Source organism: Calidris pugnax, unplaced genomic scaffold, assembly GCF_001431845.1.
Source record: "Calidris pugnax isolate Ruff unplaced genomic scaffold, ASM143184v1 scaffold46, whole genome shotgun sequence".
In the NCBI taxonomy this organism is placed as follows: Eukaryota; Metazoa; Chordata; class Aves; order Charadriiformes; family Scolopacidae; genus Calidris; species Calidris pugnax.
The window spans coordinates 162,174-183,759 of NW_015090769.1; the positions used below are offsets into that span (position 1 = coordinate 162,174).

The following is a 21,586-nucleotide window of genomic DNA, read 5'->3' on the forward strand; positions in this document are numbered from 1 at the left end:
ACCCCCCCAGGGTTATCGACACCCCCCGGGCCAGGACAGCGCGTAGAAAGGGGGGACAAAGGAATTAATAAATTAACTTTCCCCCGTCAGATTCCCCAAACGACGGCATTCCCGCGAAAAAAAAAGTCACCCGAGCTGCCAGCTTGCAACTTCGGTCTCTGACGTCGGCCTCGGGACCTCTCATTCAGCGTTTTTAAACACCTGCAAGGGAGCTTGTTCTTAGAAGGTAAAGAAAAAAAAATAAATCCACCAAAATCGTGGGTGAAGCAGTTTTATAATCGAGGGTAAATAAAGCCACAGGAACTGTGCTGTATTTACAACCCATCTCTCAGCAGTTGTTTTCTGCACAGCAGCACACGCAGCTCCGTATCCGGTTATTTAAGTGCTTGTTTAAAAAGAATAAAAGTGAGGGAATGCTTATTCTTTTCATTCATGATCTTCACCAAGCCCGTGCCTCCCGTGTTACTGGGGCAGGGAAGGCAGGAGGCACAGAATCGAGGCTTTTGTGAGAAAAGAGGAGAAGCAGAGCCAGAATCCAGGCCTCATCCCTCCCTCCGGCTCCTGGAGCAGGTTCAGCCTTTGCTCAGGAAAGCTCCAACAGCCTCAGCTTTTCACATTTTCCCCTAAAGATTTGCCATTTCTGTAACAACTCTCAGTTTAATGTCCTGGCTGTAAGACTGAACAACAATTTTTCTGCTTCCAAAGTACCTTCTTCCACCCCTTTGTACACGAACGACTTCAGGGTTAAACAGCGCAGCCCAGGACCAGTTCTCCCTCTGGTTAATGACTCTGGTTAATTGACTCCCTCCCGAAGGCACTGGCTTTCCCTCGGGCCAGTCAAAACTTTGTGGGGAACTACTAAAGGGCTGGAGCCTTCTGAAGGGAGGCTTTAATCCAGGCAGGAACACACACAGATTTGGGGCATCTCCCCTGACTCCCTTACTGTGTCATCAGGAGAGTTTCCAAACAGGTCTAGAGCAGGATGCATTTTATTACCTAGGAGTTCAGTAAAGTTATTGCCAGAAATCTTTTCATTTTTTAACCAAATTTTACTGAATCTTTAGAATTTTACCCAGGTGATGGCAGGCTTTGCCGTCTGCCAAGAAGAATCCGCTCGTCCTAGCAAAGATTGGAAGATCCATTTTCTCTTTTTATGTTTCAAACTAAGGATTTAAGTGGAATAAGCTCATAATGTGACAAAAGAAAACTCAGCCTCTTAAGTTTGCATCTTAATTTGGCTTTGTCAGCTCACAAGGAGCCTCTACCCAGTAAAACACAGAGGATGTGCTCTGGCTGTGGCTCTTTTAGGCAAGCACCAAACTTTTGAACCTCTCACTGATGGATTTTAAGAAGTTTCAGGTGGAATTTTCCCACCAGGAACATCCTCTGCTGTGGGGGAGGCTCCGGAGCTGATGGAGGAGGCAGGACACGGAGAGGAGGAGACAATAGCTCCCTTTGTACCAGATGTGGGGTTTTTTGTGTCCGAGGAAGGAACCACAGATAACCAGGGTACAGGGAGCTGAGGGTCAGCACAGCCCAGTCCTGTTTCCGGCAGAAAGGAAGCTGCAATTTGGGTTAAAATCTTCAGATAGTGAATAACTTGTTGGAACAGAACCTGCTCAGCTTCTGTGCTGGAATTCAGGGGATGTTTTGGAAAGGGACGGATGCAGTAAGTTTTAAGATTATCTTTTTAGTTGCTTTGGAGGTTTTTTTTGCAGACAAATTAATTCAGCAGTTTTTCTTTTAAATCGAAGCTCAAAATGTAAAAATCCCCACCAGAACCATTCAAATTTTGGGCTGAACGACCAAAAAAATAGCCATCTCCGTGAAACTCATTGCCATTCTTAAGAGTGAATCTAGTCAGTGTCCGTCTTGACTGCACAACTGCTGTGAAAAAGACTTCTGACCCAGAAGTAAGTAAAAATATGCACTTAAAAAAAAAACAACCACAAGAAAAATTCCACGTTTGAGCAATCCACAAATGTCTTGTTTTAACCCCAACACCTATCTGGGTTCCAGCATCTCTGGACCCAGATAAGGATTTCCTGCAGATCAACTCAAGGAATTAGTATTCTCCAAACGGCTAGAAGAAGTAAAATTAAACTTTATTTAAAAATTCTTCTAATATAGAAAACGAGAGGAAGCCGAGGCAACAAACAAAGTCCTGCCCCCCTGGTTCCATCTCCTGCCACGAGTTACTTGTATTTACAGCGCGGGGGAAGGAGCACGTCCTGCTACTGGGGGAGAGCTACCGACACGTAACGCTACAGCGTCCGAACCCGACAGAACATCCAAAGGGGCACAATTAAATACACTGGCTAAAGAGGGGACAGTAGAAGAGCACAGAAGGGTGTTCTTTTCATCCCAATTTCTCCTCTCCGACACCATTTTCCTCCTCGCTGGCTCCTGGCCTGCCGAACGTCAGGGAAAAAAAAAACAACCCCAAAACTATAGGAAAAAGGTTCATCCAGCTGGATGTGGAGAGGTCAGTAATTCTTTAAAGGAAAGCAGGACCCTACTGAACCCCTTCCAGCATCGTTTTACTTTCTGGAGAACTAGGAAAAACTGAATAAAATTAAAGCAGTGGCCACGGGCAGCGAAGCAACGGGAGGCCCTAACGTTTTCTCAGCTCCCGGTGTCACGGGGAGTGCAGGAAGGGGATGAAGTTCAGGATTTTTATTTTATTTAAAATTCCCCAGCTGCCAAATCTAGATTTTTTTTTTAATTTTTTTCTTTTTTTTTTTTTTTTACTGCGTTTGTGGGCCTTTCTGATGTTCACACTGTAGGAAATGAAATACAACAGGCAACCACTTCTCCAGACTGCATTCTCTATACACACACAAGTTTTTACACTATCTACAAAACAGTGATTAGATGCTCCTGGGTAAGTTCTTGCTACTCCTTTAAAAATACTAGAGAAAAAAAAAACTGTACACTTCTCTAAATTACATCTTTAGAAGAATAGTATTATTTTTTTTTTTTTTTAGAAGCTCATAAAAGACTTCGTGTTTGTTTCTAGAGAGAATTAAATGATTGGACAAGAAAGCTTAGAAATAGGTTGTTCAAATCAAATTAGAGAGACCGAGCACTTAAACAGAACATTCTCTGTAAACTTCTAGTTTTCTGTTCAACTTTACACACGCGTTGGAAAATTAGGAAGAACTTCAGTTGTGAGGTCCTTGTTTTAATCTCTGCTACATACAAAAGATACTGAAAAGCAAAAACTATTAAATAATTTAATATACAAGTGTAGTTAAAAAGCACTGTACATTGTAACAAATGTACATTGAATTTCAAGAGATAGAAAATCACCAAGTTATTTTCAAATTTACATGATTTTTTTTTTTTTTAATTTTTTTTTTAGGGGAGGGTAGGAAATTTTGGGATGGGAAGAGGACTCTGGGAAGGGAGCAGAGTTCTGAAGGCCACGGGGCTGCTCCACGCCGGGGACAAGCCCAGGTGAAGCTGCTGCTTCTCCAGGACGGGGAAATCCTGGAATATCCAATGGTTCCTGCTAAAACCTGGGCACGCCGAGGCCAGGAACGAGCAGGAGCCCTTTCCCTCAAGTACTTCCTTCCCTCCCAAGAACCGACCGGTAAAAGATCCGAGCTCCAAAGCAGCCTCTTCCACACACAAGCCAAAAAATTCCCACTGGGAATCTCTCCCTGTATCCCAAACCTCCAGCCCCGCGGGTCCCCCCATAAGGGCAGGAGAGGAACGGGTGCTGGTGGACACCTCTCTTCCTGCAAAATGCTTTTTCTTAAAAACTCAGCCCAAACCACAGCTCTCTAGAGTTGGGATTTTTTTTTTTTTAATTTTTTTTTTTTTTTTTTTTGCCCAGCATTTAAAGCCATTTATTACAGTTGCCACGGGCATGGAATCAGTTAAATAACAGCCTCAGATTGGGTGAAGAAAAGACCAAAAAAAGAGAATGCCTGGGTTATCTGACGGGGACTGCAGCAGACTTTAAAGTCCATCTTTTTTCAGTTAAAAAATCATTCCCCAGGTGCTAAAAGCACCCTCAGGATGGTGGCCGTTGCCCTTGGGTGCTTAAAACCAGGTACCAAGTTCTTGCAACTCGGTGACTTAGGGAGGGAACAGCCAGAGAGAGAGAGATTCTGCCTCCTACACACACACACCCCCCAAAAAATGGAGAAAGATTTAAGAAATAGTCCATGGGATATTGATATTCCCGTGGCAGGATCTACCTCCTCGTTCCCAATCAAAATCCGAGCAGGAGGGAGCTGCTGAGCTGAGGGGGTTGTTCTGTTCTCCCTGTTTTTGGTACCTCCAAACACCCCCTGCTCCAGCTCACAAACTTCTTTCCTATTTATTTTTTTGAGTTTTAAGGGAGACTTTCAACAGCACCGAATTCTTTCCTTGCCAACCCAGCAATGAGCCTCTCTCCCTGCAGCACCATCGAGGCCGTGTTTTCCCTGCAGATCTAACGAGGCCGAAAATTTACTCTTCTGTAGGGAAAAACGGCCGAGAACCGGGTCTAAACGGGCGTCGTGTGACCAGCAGAGAAAAGAGAAAATCCTATTTTGGTAACTGGACAAGCATTTGTCCCCTTAATATCATCACTCAGTGGTAAAAATCGAGGCCTTTGAATTACAAACAGCCACGTGTCTCCATGAGCTGTTGCCAGAGGAGGGACAATCTGGAAAAGAATGGCCATTAGAGGCACATTTCACAGTTTTCCTTCTGCGACAAAAAGCTCTAAAGGTTTAGGGGGGGGGCAAATTTTCCCCTAAAATATTCTCCTCCTCCTCCCTCAGAAAAAGAAGCGATGGCAGAAAGCCCTACACAAGTTCTTTTTTTTTAACAGATTCTTTTTTCCCCTCCCCATTTTTTGAAGCTGGGAGATAAATATGCAGAGGTACCCAGAGAGGAAAAAACACCTTTATTCAACCCCGTGAATAAAGCTTTACAGGGCACGGATCCTGGCTATGAAGCTGCTGACGCTCCACGGGATGAACGACTCCTGGAACTGGTTTGTGAGGAACAAACTTTGGGGCTCGTCTCCCCTCCCGGCCCCGAGAGAGCCCCAGAGGCAAACACAGGGAGAACTCACTGCCCAAGAGTTTAAAAAAAATAAAAGACCAAAAAAAACTGAGCTGGAACAGCAAAACTAACAGAGAAAAGTTTGGAAAACGTGAAGTTTTTTTTTGTTTGCCAAGGGCAAGACTAGAGTTTAGTTTTTATCATAAGCCTCCGGCTTATGTCGAACCTGGGTTTTAACCACCTGGATTCACTCTGACTTCAATCACTTGTAAAAATCATGTTTTTAAGGCACAGCTGCTGCCTTCCCTCGGCGAGGCTGCAGGAGGGATGCAAAAACGCCATTTCCTGGTTGTTTGTGCCACGGGGCAAAGGAGGATGAGGAGTTTCCCCCCTTTTCCCTACAAAGGGAAGCAGAGGAGCTGGAGAGAACTGTGGCTCTGCCTCCCCCCGTGCAGGACAGGCCACCAAGGAGATGGAAGGAAGACCCTCCCAGGGACAAAGAGGTGGCACATTGTGACACACTCAGGGATCTGGGACACAGAACCCGCTCCTCTGCCTGGAGGGGACCCCCCGAGGACACAAACACCCCCCTGGCTGTGAACACCCAGCCCGTCAGAACTCAAATCTCCCCAATCTCATCCTTACCTGCACCACGGGGCTGACCAGCACCGAACACACAAGAAGAATATTACCTCAGAACCTCAATTTAGAACTTTAGGGGCACCCTACGATCAAATCATCGTTTAAGCCAATTAGTCCCGGGAGTGGAAGGGTGTGGAAAATATGAAAATTGGGCTGGAATGGTACTTGGGGGAAGGTTGAAGTTGTTTGGAATCCAATTGGTGTTCAGAACTGCACGAGTCCTCTTCGGTTCCTGCGACAGGTTTGTTTTTTTTTTTTAAAAAGTAGGTATCTAAGAATCGAAGGAACAAGCGTCCTTTGGACTAACCCTTAATTCTCAGCGAGAGGAAAGCAGATTAAAACCAGCAGGTATATACACACTAGCTGTATATTCACACACAGGTAAAAGCAGCTTAAAATGCCCTTCTCACTTCTTTGCAAGTCTATGAAATGTACGTTGTCTCTCTGCAATCTGTTTCCTACAAGGCCCTCGCTAGAAGAGGAATTTGCTGCCTTTTCTTTGAAGAAAAGATTTTTGCGTGAATTTTTTTTCCTCTTTTTTTGGCATTTCTCTTTTTTTTTTTTTTTTTCCTCTTTCTTTCTTTTTTTAAACACACTGTCCTGATAGTTAATTCTGTTTCACAGGAGACTGGCCAGGCTGGTGGTGGGTCCGTTCTGTGCCTGGAACTGTACAGGAGGTGGTCCATCTGTCCACTGCAAGATAACAAACAGCATGAAAATCCCACAGCTGCCACCGGGGAGGGGAGAGGAGGAGGAGGAAGAGGAACACGGCAGCGAGGCCGGAGGAAGGAGCTCGCCCTCCAGACGTTCACTTCCTCCTGATGAAATCTTTTTTAATTAGCTCAAGAAGTTGCCTATCAGGTTTGACTCTGCTTCACGTGCTCGGAGCTCCCGGCCCTTGAGGATCTTTGGAATCCGCGTGCCCGGCGGTCCAGACCCCGCTCCGGAAAATCCAGGGAAAGCACTGGAAACCTCCCACCCTCCCAACAGGGAAAACCAGGACAAACCCTGACTTTAGATGGGTCTGAGCCCATTAAACGCTGCAGCTCCAGCCTTTCCAGAAGCAAGTACAGCCTCTGGTTCTCACCCTTTTCACTACTCGAGTGTTTTCCTCTTAAATTAATAAAAATCTTCTAAAATGGGCAAATTGAATATTTGTTTCTTAATCCTCCTCCCCCTCCAGATTTTTAATCCATCACAGATTACACAAAAGCCAGGGATGGTGAGCAGAGACAGGGCTGGTGGAAGCACTGGCCCAAGTCTCAGGATCCCTTTGGGAGTAAAAGCAGGAAATAACATCTTCCCATCGGCCTTTTTCCCCTCTTTTCTGCTCCCTGAAAGGGATTGTTGGGAACAGCATCTCAATTTCCTCACATCTCACATTCCCATTTGGGCATTTTCTATCCAGAACATTAAATTATCTCGAGTTGCAGCTCGGAAACCAGTCTGTAGTTTTAAAACAGTGTTAAAAATATTTCTGACAAGAGGGACATCGATATTTGAAGTCCAAAGAAAGTTGCACCTTAAGGCAATGGCTCCACAGACCTCAAATGATGTATTAACTGGCAACTCAGATTTATAGATAAGTGGAAAAAAACCTTAGGAAAGCTAAAATATCGATAGAAACTGGCTCGGAAACCAGTCTGTAGTTTCAAAACAGTGTTAAAAATATTTTTGACAAGAGGGACATCGATATTTGAAGTCCAAAGAAAGTTGCACCTTAAGGCAATGGCTCCACAGACCTCAAATGATGTATTAACTGGCAACTCAGATTTATAGATAAGTGGAAAAAAACCTTAGGAAAGCTAAAATATCGATAGAAACTGTACTTTTAGCAGTGTTCAACTATACATTCCCCAGAACAAGGCAGGACCTAAACATTAAAACTTGAGAACATGGTAAGGTTCTTCCAAAAGTAACGGTTGTCACCACAATGAAGTGGCTTCTCCTACAAAAACCCATTTAAAACACATAAATTCTGGTGTACCAAGAAAATGCTTCTAAGACAGACCATACCCACCAAATATATAATTCACTTTTATAGAGTGAGTCACGCTCACCTCCTTTCCCTGTTATCAGCCCTGTTTAAATACAGGGAACTAGCCCGAATTTTGGCAACTCGCTGAGAAGTGTGCTCAGGAGAAGGAAAGGAAAGGAAAGCACCTTGTTTTGCCTCAATAACTCTTGTAACTGTGGGATGAGGATTCTTACCGTGATGAGGTTGTGTTCTGGCAGGCTGCACGCCTCGATGTGGTCCTGCAGGAGCTGCTGGGAGAAGTTCTGATGCATCTGCGCCGCCTCGTGCGCGTCCATGGCGTTCCCGCAGGCTTTGTTCAGGTCTGGAAGAGAAGAGCAGCCTGTGCTCACCCAGAAAAACCTGGGGACTTCTTATTTTCAACTGCACCCCCCCTCATCGGAAAAGATCCTTCCCTACGTCCAAGGAACCTCCACATCTGAGGAACCCCCACGGCCAAGGAACCCCCACGGCCAAGGACTGACTCAATTCAACAGCCAAAACACCCAAGTCACATCCTGCCAAGTGAAAACCACCAAGAGAAGCAGCAGCACAAGGGGAAGCTGAACCCTCCCCTTTTCCAACGCCATTGGCAGAGCACATTGCAGGATTTGCTGTCATTTCACTTCCCAACTATTAAAAAAATAACATTATAGTAGCTCTAAAAGAAAAAAATCAAACTCCTCGCCTCCTATAAAAGCCCCCGCGCAGTTTGGGTTTAGATTTTGAGGTTTCAGCACCATCTAGTGGGAACGGGGAAGACCCGCAGGTTCCTCCCGGCAGCCCCAGGGTTCAGCAGCACAAGTTTTGGAGATCAAGCAACTTCTTTTTTTAGGCGAATCCCTTGCTTTTGGGGTTCTTCAGAAGCCTGCTGCTTCGCAGACACTCTGAGCTGACCCGAGTGCCTCGTTTTCCCTGAGCTTTACCCACAGGTATTCGCTCAATTAGATTTAAGACCTGTAACCTATTAAAAAAATCACACTATTTCAGCTATAAATTCCAAGCAGCGCAGCGTGGCAGGCGCTGAGAGGCTCCACTTCCCGTCCACGGACACGTGGCTGGGTTTTATTATCCCTCATCAAGCACCTTTTCTTCAAGAGCAGGTAATTAATTCTAGAGAGGAAGCTCTTAGGAGAAAATAAAATAAATCAAAGCAGAAGGGATGCTGCCTCTCGCTGTTCCTGGGGCTGGGGGATGCGACCGGAGGCGAGAGCGGCAGAGCCCGGGGCAGAGTTTTCATCCCATCACTGAGCTATCGGAGGGTTTTGGAGGAGAACTATCACTTGGAAAACGAGTAAGAAAATTATTTCAATTGCCTGGAAGGGCTTTAGTAGGGAAGGCAACAGGAAAGTGGAAAAATCAGCCCGGCCCCCAGCGCGGAGCAGCGTGGTTATAGTAAACATGACAATTTAATATACATCGAAGCTGCAGGATAAATTCTTGGAATAAATTAAAAAAATAAAAAAAAAAAAAGGAGAATGTTACTGCTCTATTTTCCAGTGAGAGCAAATCAATGGCAGCATTAACGTTGGTGGTCTGCCAAGAAGGGAGTCAATATTTGAACAAAGCATCCTGGGGCCGGCGTAAGTCGGATTAAACAATATTTACGTATGAAGTGATATAATTAAAGCCCATACAGGGAAGAAAAGCTTAATCAAATGTTTACTACAGTAGGAACTGCAGTGAAAGAAAAGCAGAGAGGCAGCAAAGGAGATGCTGGAGGATCCCAGAACCAGTAACAGGAAGAACCATCCTGCAGCTCTACTGGTATTTCCCAAAGCCCAGCAACCTCCCAGAGAGTCCTGGCCCTGACACACGTCCCTGTTCTCACAGAATCACATGGGGCTGGAAGGGACCTCTGGAGATCATCTCCTCCAACCCCCTGCCAGAGCAGGTCCCACAGGAACGTGTCCAGGTGGGGTTTGAATGTCTCCAGAGAAGGAGACTCCACCACCTCCCTGGGCAGCCTCTGCCAGGGCTCTGCCACCCTCACAGTGAAGAAGTTCCTCCTCATGTTGAGGTGGAACTTCTTATGTTCAAGTTTGTGCCCGTTTCCTCTTGTCCTGTCCCTGGGCACCACTGAAAAAAGACCGGCCCCATCCTCCTGACACCCACCCTTGAAGGATTTATAGATGCTGATCAGAACCCCCCCTCAGTTTTCTCTTCTCCAGACTGAAAAGCCTCAAGTCCCTCAGCCTTTCCTCATCAGAGAGATGTTCTAGTCCTCTCATCATCTCTGTAGCCCTTTGCTGTCCCCTCTCCAGCAGTTCCCTGTCCTTCTGGAACTGGGGAGCCCAGAACTGGTCCCAGTGCTCCAGATGGGGCCTCCCCAGGGCAGAGCAGAGGGGCAGGATGACCTCCCTCCACCTGCTGCTCACACTCTTCCTGATGCCCCCCAGGATGCCATTGGCCTTCTTGGCCACAAGGGCCCATTGCTGGCTCATGGCCATCCTGTTGTCCACCAGGACTCCCAGGTCTTTCTCCTCAGAGCTGCTCTCCAGCAGGTCAGCCCCCAACCTGTCCTGGTGCAGGGGGTTATTCCTCCCCAGGTGCAGGACCTGACACTTGCCCCTCTCAACCCCCAGTTGGTAACAAGAGGCTTTTTGCTCCTTTTTTTAAAGAATCAGACCATTTCCTAACTCACCTCTCAGCAGAGCCGAGGACCAGAGCTGCACAGACATGTCTGGGATCTTGCTCGCGAGCTGCATGGCCGGTACCACCATGTTATTACTTTCCTGGTGAAGGGCAGATATCAACATAAAATTAATATTTTCCCCCAATATCAACATAAAATTATTATTTCCCACCCCTTGCAAACACATATTACATAGAGATACTAAATTTGTGATGAAAAATTCATCTACTTTAATTGCTGCCCTGTTCTAGGTAACAAGAGGAAGAGCTTAATGGGACAGTAATGTAAATAAAATCACCTAAAGCTGCACAGAATTTTGCTCCATCCCAGGAATTATGTTCATTCTTTTGGGCAAGATAATGGAAATATTTCATATGGTGAGAATTAAGGAGCTTGTGCCCACAATTCCTTCCCAAACTATCCAGTTGATTACTGATTTTGATGTGATTTGTCATTTATTCAGCTTTTTTTTAAAAAATTCAGGCATTACAGAAACACACACATCCAGAACAGAACTTCAACCACCACCACTTAGTGAAAATATTATTAAACACGCCAATTACAGCTGCAGAATTACTCAAGCCAATGAGCTGCCAACTTTTAGCAGGATATCATTAAACAAGCGTTCTTAAAATCAGGTAAATTACAGCTGCATCAATGAGCTGCCAACTTTTAGCAGAGTATCATTAAACAAGCGTTCTTAAAATCAGGTTAATTTCCCCAGATGTCCTGATTTTCTTTGGCAAATGCCAAGTTGGACACGGTCCCACCTGCAAAGACTTACCCTGTGGTTCCCCAACACGTAGAATATGTGACCCAGGAGCACGAGGGAACACGCCGTCAACCGGTTCAAGTCTTCAGCATTGGACATTTTCAGCGTCTCTCGCAGAAATCGCCTACCAAAACAGCAAAAAATAGAGCCTTTTAAAAAACTCTTACTTTCCCTCCAGCGTAAGAAACATCCCTGAGAGGTGAATTAATCCAATTGGCAAATATTAGCGCTCGGGAATAAACGTGAGCTGCAGGTGACCTTAAACAAAGCACTTCGTTCCCAAAGCTCAGCTTTTATTCAGCAAAAATGACTATAATTGAGCTTTGAAAGGCTTTTGTTTTGGATGCGCAGAGGCACAACTATCACTGTTGTTATTACTCAGAACTACAGAGATCCAAACCCAGCAGCTTCCTGGTATTTTTCCCTCAAGTTAAACAGAAGGTGGAGCGAATCCACGGGGAGAAGAGCTGGCGGGTTTGAAAGCAAGGCCTCAGGGGTTTCATTTTTCCTCTTAAAAAGCTCAATTTTAGCGTCTCGGGTCTTTTTTCCTCCCCACCTTCCAAGTGCAGTGATTTGTACTCACTTGGCCTCGTTGTATCTTCCTTGAAAGAAGGAGAACAGGCCTCGGATGTAGAAAGCGGCCGCTCGAAGGCAGTGGGAGCTACAGGACAAAACAGGGCATTGAAATCCCAGCATCACAGGGACCACGCACGTTACAGACAGTATTTCTAGGAATTTGCCCAATAATCAACTCTCCAAAACAAAACACTACATTTAACGCCCGGGCAGAACTTTCTGCCTTGAAAAGAAGTCGATTATTTTGTTTGCTTTTTTAAAAAAGCCAGCTACAAACCCCAATGTTACCATCCCCACACCAGCACAGCAATGGTTTCTGGAATTCTCACCTCACAGGGAAATTATGGTCCGGATTTATCCTTTCCAATAAGCTGTAAAGCTACAAAGTGGGAGGAAAAAATGAAGAGAATCAGTGTTTCTCCCAAATAAAGCTTTATGGTACTGACAGCAAGTGCTTTTACAGGAAACACACATCAAACCAAACTGGTGCAAGTCACCACTAACCCACCCAAGTTTACTTGTGCTGGTTAAATCATAGCACAAATATTCCAATATTTCAGGAGTTTTCCTGCTCGTTTTGATTCTAAAAATCACGTTTTATACAAAATATGCATCCTCAGACTTTATAGAACTTTCTATACCACGTTAATATTTCTTCAGAAAACTTTCAGCCGCCGTATCCAACCCAGCTGTTTGAGACCCAAACGAACGCGGCACCAGATTAGCTAGTTAATTAAGACCAGAAATCAACTAAGCAAAAAAAAAAAAAAGCAGGCAACTTTTTTTATTATTATTATTTTTTGCTCTCTACGCTTTTTGACAAAATACTGTGCGCTTGGTGAAAAAAAGTTCATTTACAGCCTCTGCACAAGAAACCTCCAAGCTCAGCTCTGAAGTCACTGAAATAACACACACAGTTGAATTTTCCTATTAATATTGCATATTAACATTGCATATTAACACTTCACACTGGGAATTCTGCCCTCCCAGGGCTGCAGAGAATTCTCTGTACGATCCACACCCACTCTGCAGTTAGACCAGCTCCTACCACTGGTTATTTACCATTAATTGACACTACCCTAATTAAGGAGTCGCCTGGGCTGCCAGACAAGGCATCGCTTTGCAAAAATACTCAGGAAAAAAAAGAATAATCCAAGCACAGCAGCAGTTTTCTCCCCAAAAAAGCTCTGATTTTTAGAAGAGTCAGAAAGGAGCTCACCTCTTGATGCCGGTTGCCTTCCCTGATGTACACGCTGGCCAGGTTTGTCACGATAAATGCCCACAGCTCCTGATGTGTAGTGAGCTAAAAAGAACCAAAATACCAACAGCACAGTCAAATACTTCAGCATCTAACCCAGAATCTGCTCAGCCCGTATAAATCACAGATGGGGCATCTGCTGCTGATAAATCCTCCTGACCCGAATTGTGATCAGTGTAGGGAAAAAAAATGAGCTAATGCAACTAATATGGATGATTTCCCCATTTCCCTGACAGCCTCAGCTGTCGAGTGACCCACACGACGACCGCAACGAGCCCGTTCCCACCTCGAACACCCAAAAAAAGCTCTGATTTTTAGAAGAGTCAGAAAGGAGCTCACCTCTTGATGCCGGTTGCCTTCCCTGATGTACACGCTGGCCAGGTTTGTCACGATAAATGCCCACAGCTCCTGATGTGTAGTGAGCTAAAAAGAACCAAAATACCAACAGCACAGTCAAATACTTCAGCATCTAACCCAGAATCTGCTCAGCCCGTATAAATCACAGATGGGGCATCTGCTGCTGATAAATCCTCCTGACCCGAATTGTGATCAGTGTAGGGAAAAAAAATGAGCTAATGCAACTAATATGGATGATTTCCCCATTTCCCTGACAGCCTCAGCTGTCGAGTGACCCACACGACGACCGCAACGAGCCCGTTCCCACCTCGAACACGCACAGTAAATAGTTTGGGAAGAAAAATCTTACCCTCAGTGCTGTAGTAAATTGTGCTTCTGCGTTGTCCATGCAATTAACAGAAATGCAGTAGAGCCCCTGCAAGAAAACAGGGTATTTCTAAGGTAAGGCATCATTATAGTGAGCTGAGAATGTGAAGAAAGGCGTGCACAAAACCACTGAAATCTCAGGATTAGCAGGAAAAATGGTAACCAACAAGTCTTACTTTTGCTCAGCTCTGGGAAAAACAAACAATTTCTACATCAAGTCCTTCAAAATAATAGGCTCCTGTAAAAAACGCCCCATTTATCTAAAAACCCCTCTTAATTTCTTATAAATCTCAAAGAGCAATGCTATATAAGTTCTCCTCCTTATGCAGGTGCCGCAACACACTGTCTCCAAGGTGTGCAGTACGAATCTCACGTATTTACCTTGTGTAAATAGCATATTGTGTTACATATCACTTATTTTAAAAAGGGATTTAAACCTTTGACAGGCTGCAGTAACACAGGCCCCGGTACCCAGCAGGAAATCTCCCCCATCTGCATCACTCCCCGCTCCTCGGGGTCTTCCGAAGGCTCCCAAGTTTATTCCTAAATCCCAACGACTTACTAATAGTGTGTGCAGCTGCGCAGCGTGGTTGGAGAAGAGCCTGGGGGACTGCTGGCAGAGCTGACAGACTTGTGAAATCTGTTAAAAAAAAAAAATAAAATATTTTAAGATACTTTTTTTTTCCTTCTTCCATCTCCTGGCGTCACAGGCGTCGCCCGGTGCGTTTGGGTGACTGGTTTGTGCTGGGAGGTGACAGCGGAGGCCGGAGCTGCCCGAAGCCAAGGCACAGACACACACTCCCAACACACTCCTCCCACACAAAGGCACGCTCAAACCGGTTTGGAAGGGTTGGTTCTGCAGCAGCTCCACCATATGGTGGCACCACCTGCAAAGCAGAGAGTCCCAGATCTCTCCTGACACGCTCAGGATCCGGGTTGGCACCGAACGGGGAAAACGGAATCAAAAACTCTTCCCCGGGGTACGTGCTCATGAGGAGTTTAGGAGCCAGAAGAGGTGACTATTCTCTTAGAGGGGCTAAATCTCCCCCCACTCCTCCCTGAGTCCATTCACAAAAAGGCTGAGATACATCAGCACGTCCTATAAATATGGGCTGGATGGACAGGAATTAAAAATGACTGGGAGAACGGAAAAAAGGACAGGTCTTCCTTGCAATAGAGAACACCATCGTCTCTTCCTTCCCCCCAAACTATAAGGAGGAAAGGACAGAAAGGCAGGAAACCTTAAAAAACAAGAAACACTGGGACAAGACAGGAACAGAGACAGGAAGAGTTAAAACCACTCGGTCATGGATCTGAGGGAGAGGGAAAAGACACCAGCGTCAGGCTGCGAAGTGCGGTCAGGAAAGTGTCCATTTAACCCACTGACCAATTACTGTTGACTCCAGGAGCAACTCCAAAGTGTTCTTAATTAAAATATTTCAGAGGATGCCAATTGCACAGCTTCAGAGCTGCAGCACCCTGTTATATCTGACATATTTGTTCGTTCCAGCAGCCTGCTCTGCTGCGATCCCCATCTCAGCCCGAGGATCTTCCTCAAAACTCAAATTCCCGTGTTATAAAAGTCACAGCTGCAGAAATCCCCAACCAGGGAAACGATTGAAACCCCATTTTTTTTTTTAATTTTACCTCCTGCAACGCTGTGGCTTTGTGTCCCGTGACGAGCCGGCACATGATGATGTGTTCCAACAAAATCACTTGGAAAGACGACAGGATGGGACTGCAGTCCAGCACTGGGGGGGCAGGAAATAATTCAGTAAGTGATGTGAAGGCAACAAGAACGTCCCAACCACGCGGTGCCCCTCGTGCCCAGCAGCTTCTGCAACTCCAGAAGCTTTGGGAGGAGTTCAATATAAAGATTCCTTTGTGGAAATCTAGAGAGTGATGGCTTTGGCTGGATCAACTGGTGTCGGAGGAGTCAGTGCCCTGCCCAGCTCCTCTGCCGTACACCATGGGGAGGGTAGCACAGGTTTAAATCAAAAAAACAAACCAAAACAAACCAAAAAAACCCCCAAGCTCCACCCAAACTATGATGCCTGAACTGTCAGGAGCTGGAGTCTGCGCATCAGTTAAGGAAAAACACGCTTATTTTAGAGAATCAAAAGTCTGGAAAACCAAATGTGTGGACAATCAGAAAGGCAGCATGAAAACGCCTGTATTTACAGCCCAATTCACTGAGTTACAATAAAAACCCCCCAAAAACTTGGTTTCTGTATTCAAAGTAACTCTCCAGTTTTAAAACAGAGCGAAGTTGGGATTGGAACAAGATAATCCTTAAGGTCCCTTCCAGCCCAAACCACTCCACGATCCGTACCTGCAGAAGGAGCAGCCTGAGCGGGCGGTCCCAGGGAGCCAAACAAAGTTGCTGTGGTTTTGGTTTGTATTTTTAATTTAAATTAGCAACAAGCAATGGAATCTCGCAGCGTAAGCGAAACGATAATCCTTAGCCTTACTTTTTAGCTTCTCCAGCTGCATGAGGGCTTTGTCTGTGTACTTCTGAGCCTTCTCCAGGTATCCCGCCTGCATGGAATGCATCACCGTCACCTGCCGGGGAACACAGGCAATTATTAGAGAAAATTATCTTTGCAAAGAGGAAAGGGCTGGGATTTCACACAACTCCTCAGCTCCCAGCCTCCTGAACTAACTTTTGACATCATTTAGGAGTATAATCGCATTCAAGAAGTGGGGCAACTGGTTTCAGGACTTTGAAGTCACCCTTGTTGGTAAAAAGAAGGCAACAGGGCTCTTGGCAGGAGTTAACCCGATGCCGTTTGGCTCAGATCTGAATAAGTTACATTCCAGTTTCCCCGACTTCTCGCAGAGTCTCTTCAAACACTGACATCACCCAAAGCAACAGTCTCACAGATGCTGTGGCAGAATTAAACTGTCAGCGTAACGTAAAGCAGCATATGCCCTGCAGAATCCACGGCTGCTGGCTCCCAGTGATATATATTTTATTTTTTTTTAACCAATTCCTCATTAATTAACGATACGCGCCAAGCGAAAAAAAAAGCTCCTCACCAAGTAGACGAGGACACACATGTGCTCCTTGGGCAGCCAGTGGAAGAGGTCGGCGGGGTTGCTGGGCAGGATTTCGTCGTCGTGCAGGGTGGAGATGGTCTGGATGCACTGCTGGAGCTGCTTCAGGCACGGCTTCACGCTCTTCACCTGCGGAAAAACCATCCCCATCAGCCATCGCCGCCGCCGCCCAGACGCCCGAGCGTCGACTTCGGTGAGAAAACCTCACCAGGCAGTAAAAAAAAATCCCCACGTTCAGGAAATGAGCTCGTGCATAAATCACAACTCCAGCACGACAGAACAGTCACTGCTTCAGGCCCAGTTCCAGGATCAACGACAAGCTCTTCAAATTTGCAAATGCGACCAACAGACGCTCAAAATGCTTTTCAAAATTATACCAAAAGCTTGTTATCTCCACCAACGTTGATAGAGAATCATAAAATCACAGAATTGTCTGGGTTGGAAGGGACTTTTCAGATCATCTAGTCCAACAATCACCCTAACTCTGATAAAGCATCACTACACCATGTCACTAAGCACTATGTCAACCCAGCTTTTAAATCCCTCCAGGGATGGTGCCTCAACCACCTCCCTGGGCAGCCCATTCCAAGGCTTAATAACCCTTTCAGTATCAAAATTTTTTCCTAATATCCCATCTGAACCTCCCCTGGGGCAACTTGAGGCCATCAAGTTGCCATATAGAAACAAGAGTGGCCAACGATGGTTATGAGCACAGTAAACATTTCCTCGAGGAAGAAATGAATGCAATTTCTTCACCCCTCATTTCATTTGTATTAAAAATCTATAGAAATGAAGTTTCATTAACAAAAAGCATAGCGCAGCAAAGAAAAAAAATCTCTCAAAAATCACCCTCAGCGTAATAATTAGCTCCTTTTTCCCCCCAGTTCTCACCAGAGGGGAACTGGGACGTACCTGCCCCGCATCCAGGTAATGTGTGACCTGCAGGACCAGGAAGAACACGCGCAACGACTCCTTCTGGATGGGGTTTCCTTGCCAGTTCTCCACTATCTGCCCGCAGAGAGTAAGGAGAGGGTGCACCTCCTGCAGCTTCCGTTCCATGAGAAGGAGCTGGAAATGAAAAAAAAAAAAATTAAAAAAAAAAAAAATCACTATTTTAGTGCTAAAACATTTCAAACAGAGAAGCACAGCAGAGCCCCAGGTACCCATTTTGGTGCTAAAACATTTTAAACAGAGAAGCACAGCAGAGCCCCAGGTACATTGATTTCTTTAAAACCAAAACCGGACCCAAAACATCTTATCGCAAAAGCAACAGGCTTTTCAAACGACTGGATTTTCCCTCCCTAATTCCAGGGGCTTCAGTGACAATCTGCAGTTATCCTTCTTCCTTCCAGAAAACTACTTGTCTTAATTAATAAAGGAGAAAAAAAAGCCAAACTCGTTCAGAAGAATTTCAGAAGGATCCTGCAGAGTTAAGGGTTATCCCGGATACATTTTAATAATTTGCTTGCTCCCACAAATAAAACAGAATATATAAAGCACAGATAAGCATGCAAAATAGAATTTCACAAGGATCCTGCAGATTTAAGGCTTATCCTGGATATATTTTAATAATTTGCTTGCTCCCACAAACAAAAGAGGATATATAAAGCACAGATAAGCATGCAAAATACCTTAAATAATCAATGTTCAGGCAAGCTACATTCTCTTGCTCTGTAACTTCCATTAAGCCAGTTAAAAAACCTGTTTATTTCAAAAGTACATTCAACTTACCATCCCCTTGCTTAGCAGAAACAGCGCTCTGAAATGAAACAAAACCCATGTCATACTCAAAAAAAGTTACTCAAAGCACAACTGTATATAAAAACCCTGAGGAAAAAAAAAATCTGCCCTTCTCCTCCCTCAAAGGCAATCAACAAACCTGCCAGAGAAAGCGCATTTAAAAGTTAAAGGGAATAGTTCAATCACAGCCCCAGGAATCCCAACCCCAGGCTTTCAGGTTTGTGTTCAAGCTTTAGACTGTTAAAACACTATTTAAGGCCAAACCAGGCACCTGGGGAAACCTGCTGATAAAGACAATAAACCCAGTTCAGTTTGAAAAAAGATCCTCTAGAGTCTTAGTGGACATTATTGGAGCTGGAGAAAGGCTCAGATCTAAGAAAACACTCAGAAATACCAGTTTGCCTTTAAAAGCCATGCAGCAATTACATCTCTATGTAAAACCTGATTATCCCTAAATAAAAAGTAGAAGAAACCAAAATATTTTCTGTGGGAAGAGGAAGAAGCCCAGGGAACTCACCTGGTGTACTCTGACCCTACCACCCGAGCGTATTCTGCTCCAACTCCGAGAAGGTCACATGCAGATACTAAATCTTTTTCAAGTGTATGTAGTTGCTGAAATTAAAAAAAAAAAAAAAGACCATAAAAGATTAGTGTTTCCTTTATGAACCCAATTAGGAATTTTTAAAAAATGTAATTACTCCTGTGCTTTCCATGTGACAAGGGCTAAAGTGGTACTTGTTAAATGGATCATCTGATTTTAGACGCATTTTCCAGGAATACCTGGCGCTCTCCAAAAAAACATAACATTTGAAAGAAGATGTCTCAGCCCGGTTTTGTACCACGCAAAGCCATTGGGATTCACCAAAATCAGATCCCAACAGCTCCAGAGTAACCACAGACTGTTACACTGGAGTAACTGGAACGACAGAGCGTGCTTTCCAGCAAGAAGAGCAGAGAGAGTCTCTCAGAGCATCTCACTCTCTCCTGCTGTGACTTTTCTACCTTCTCCCAACTCAGGTAGAAAAATCACAGGGTTATAAGAACAGGCACCAAGAGAATGAGACACACAGGGCTCTGTGGTCAAGGAAAAGCCGGAGAGAAAGCAGCAAAGAATGTCAAGCTTCGAGGAAGGACTGGAGAAAAACGTTTAAGCTTCTTCTGAGTGCTCAGGCATTAACTCATTGCAAAGTAAACATTTGTCCTTTAATCGATAGGAAAGTCAGGCTGTCCACAAGCCACCACTCCTAAACTACACAAAGGAGCTCAGCAATCCCTTTTAAAGGGAGCTGTCTGCTTGTTTAAGCTCATCAGGAAGGGGGAAAAGACAAGTACAGGTGACTATTAAGACAGTCTTCAAAGATAAAATTGGTTCCTAACTAGCTCTCTGCTGCAGAGGAGCTGTAAAGAGCAATTAAATCCCTCAGCTCCCGCGTTAAACACCTCGAGGCTCTTTAGGAGCAGGGAAGAGGCATAACCTGGAAAAAACAGGGGGAGTTCTTCAGCAATAATCTGCTGAAGTGAGCAGTGAACTTTCGGGATGTACTCCCCATTTAATGGTCTGGATCACTTGGGGAAATCAGCACTTTAAGAGCAGTTAATCAGCTGAAAGCTGTAACGTTAAATGCTATGAATTCCAACATGCACCAGTTTCTTCCCAAAAGCAAAGGGGGTCTGACCCATGCAGGGCTCAGAGCACACCCCAGAACAGGGACAGTAACACTGCACCAGCTACATTTCCCAGCCCACTTCTGCTCCCTCTGCTAATTAGGCTGAAAATAAACCAGTTTCTTCCCAAAAGCAAAGGGGGTCTGACCCATGCAGGGCTCAGAGCACATCCCAGAACAGGGAGAGTAACACTGCACCAGCTGCATTTCCCAGCCCACTCCTGCTCCCTCTGCTAATTAGGCTGAAAATAATCAAACGAAGCTCCAATTCCAGCAGGCTTTACAAGAACATTTGCCCTTATGGCCATTTTATTTCGCTCTGTCTCTAAAGTTGTGCTTTACTAGAGCCCACAGAATGATCCTTCCTGCCTTCTACCCTAAAAAAGTGGGTCTTGACCCAGCCCATATTCACCAATGTATCGTTATTTTATAGCACAAACTTTTCTTCTTTTATCTCTCCATCAGCAGCAGTGATTCAGGGGGGAAGTGAAAGCATCCCAGCTCTTTTTAAGGAGAATACAGCTATTTTCTAGCCATTTTTTTTCCTCAATCACAGTGCTACAGTAACACAATTATCAATACTTACTGCAAGTTGAAAAAGCAATCGACAGTGCCAGTAGGGAGTCTGCTGGGAGATCTGGATGGCTTTACGTAACAGAGGTTTTGCTGTATCCACTGAATTCTGAAACAGAAACACACACCCCAGTCAACACAAAAACCAGGCCACTGGGAGCTCCAGCACAAACAATTAATAACTTTTAAACCAGTTGGATTTGGTGTCGATCCCCCGTTAAAGTCTCATAGGTCAGGAGCCTTAAAACATGAAAGAAACTCAATTATTTAACACACAGGCCCACACATCTGTGCTTGATTCAAAGTCTGTTTAAAAGTATTAAATATTTAATTCCTTTGGCCACTGTTCTGCTACACACTTTTTTCCTGCATGTAAAAGAAGAGGCAAACATTTGCTTTAGAGAAAGTAAAGCCTAGTTAAGGCTTTTCTAGAGAAAAAAATAGCCCAGGAATACAACAAAAGACTAAGGAAAACCACCTACTTCCCTCCCTCCCCCCAAATTAACTTGTCTTTGTCTAAACAAGAGCTAAAAGAAACACTGTGTCCCAATAAACTTCCTTTGCTGTGGGAGACCTGCACTGCAAAACCAGCAGCAACTTTCACATCAAGAAAAAACAAATGGTTTTTAGGGTTATGCTTCAGTAGCCTGTATTTACACTACAGCTGCTTTCTGCAAGTTTAGTAAATCTTACTATTCATAGTGATATACTGCTCTGAGACCAAAGACACTCAAATTAACTGCAGCCCCAGGACACCCCCCAGTTTCGGCACTCACCTCCTGACAATACAGCTCGGACAGAAGGCTGGCAGCCTCAAACTTAACATCTTCAAACTGGGGAATCTGGCAGCATCAGAGTTAAGTAAATAATAAACACAGTCTGGGACGCAGCAGCACCCTCACATCCCAAAAAAAAAAAAAAAAAAAAA

General features: G+C 44.8%; 1 protein-coding gene and 1 long non-coding RNA gene across 2 annotated transcripts in view; one reads left to right on the forward strand and one right to left on the reverse strand.

The window, feature by feature from the left end:
• The first annotated feature begins 92 nt into the window (after positions 1 to 92).
• Positions 93 to 6,793, forward strand: LOC106885892. Its single transcript, XR_001411528.1, has 2 exons — positions 93 to 226; positions 6,271 to 6,793. It is a non-coding gene; the product is annotated as an uncharacterized LOC106885892 (long non-coding RNA).
• Positions 6,193 to 21,586, reverse strand: part of MAU2 (MAU2, sister chromatid cohesion factor) — a 17,647-nt gene continuing 2,253 nt past the window's right edge. The window contains exons 5-19 of the mRNA XM_014938404.1: positions 18,939 to 19,033; positions 18,413 to 18,440; positions 17,594 to 17,749; positions 16,664 to 16,810; positions 16,096 to 16,186; positions 15,272 to 15,375; positions 14,187 to 14,264; positions 13,608 to 13,673; positions 13,241 to 13,324; positions 11,973 to 12,022; positions 11,651 to 11,728; positions 11,080 to 11,191; positions 10,305 to 10,395; positions 7,858 to 7,985; positions 6,193 to 6,339 (exon numbers count right to left, since the gene is read on the reverse strand). Of these exons, the coding sequence (XP_014793890.1) occupies positions 6,265 to 6,339; positions 7,858 to 7,985; positions 10,305 to 10,395; positions 11,080 to 11,191; positions 11,651 to 11,728; positions 11,973 to 12,022; positions 13,241 to 13,324; positions 13,608 to 13,673; positions 14,187 to 14,264; positions 15,272 to 15,375; positions 16,096 to 16,186; positions 16,664 to 16,810; positions 17,594 to 17,749; positions 18,413 to 18,440; positions 18,939 to 19,033 (1,383 nt within the window). The 3' untranslated portion in view covers positions 6,193 to 6,264. The remainder of the gene's footprint in view (positions 6,340 to 7,857; positions 7,986 to 10,304; positions 10,396 to 11,079; positions 11,192 to 11,650; positions 11,729 to 11,972; positions 12,023 to 13,240; positions 13,325 to 13,607; positions 13,674 to 14,186; positions 14,265 to 15,271; positions 15,376 to 16,095; positions 16,187 to 16,663; positions 16,811 to 17,593; positions 17,750 to 18,412; positions 18,441 to 18,938; positions 19,034 to 21,586) is intronic.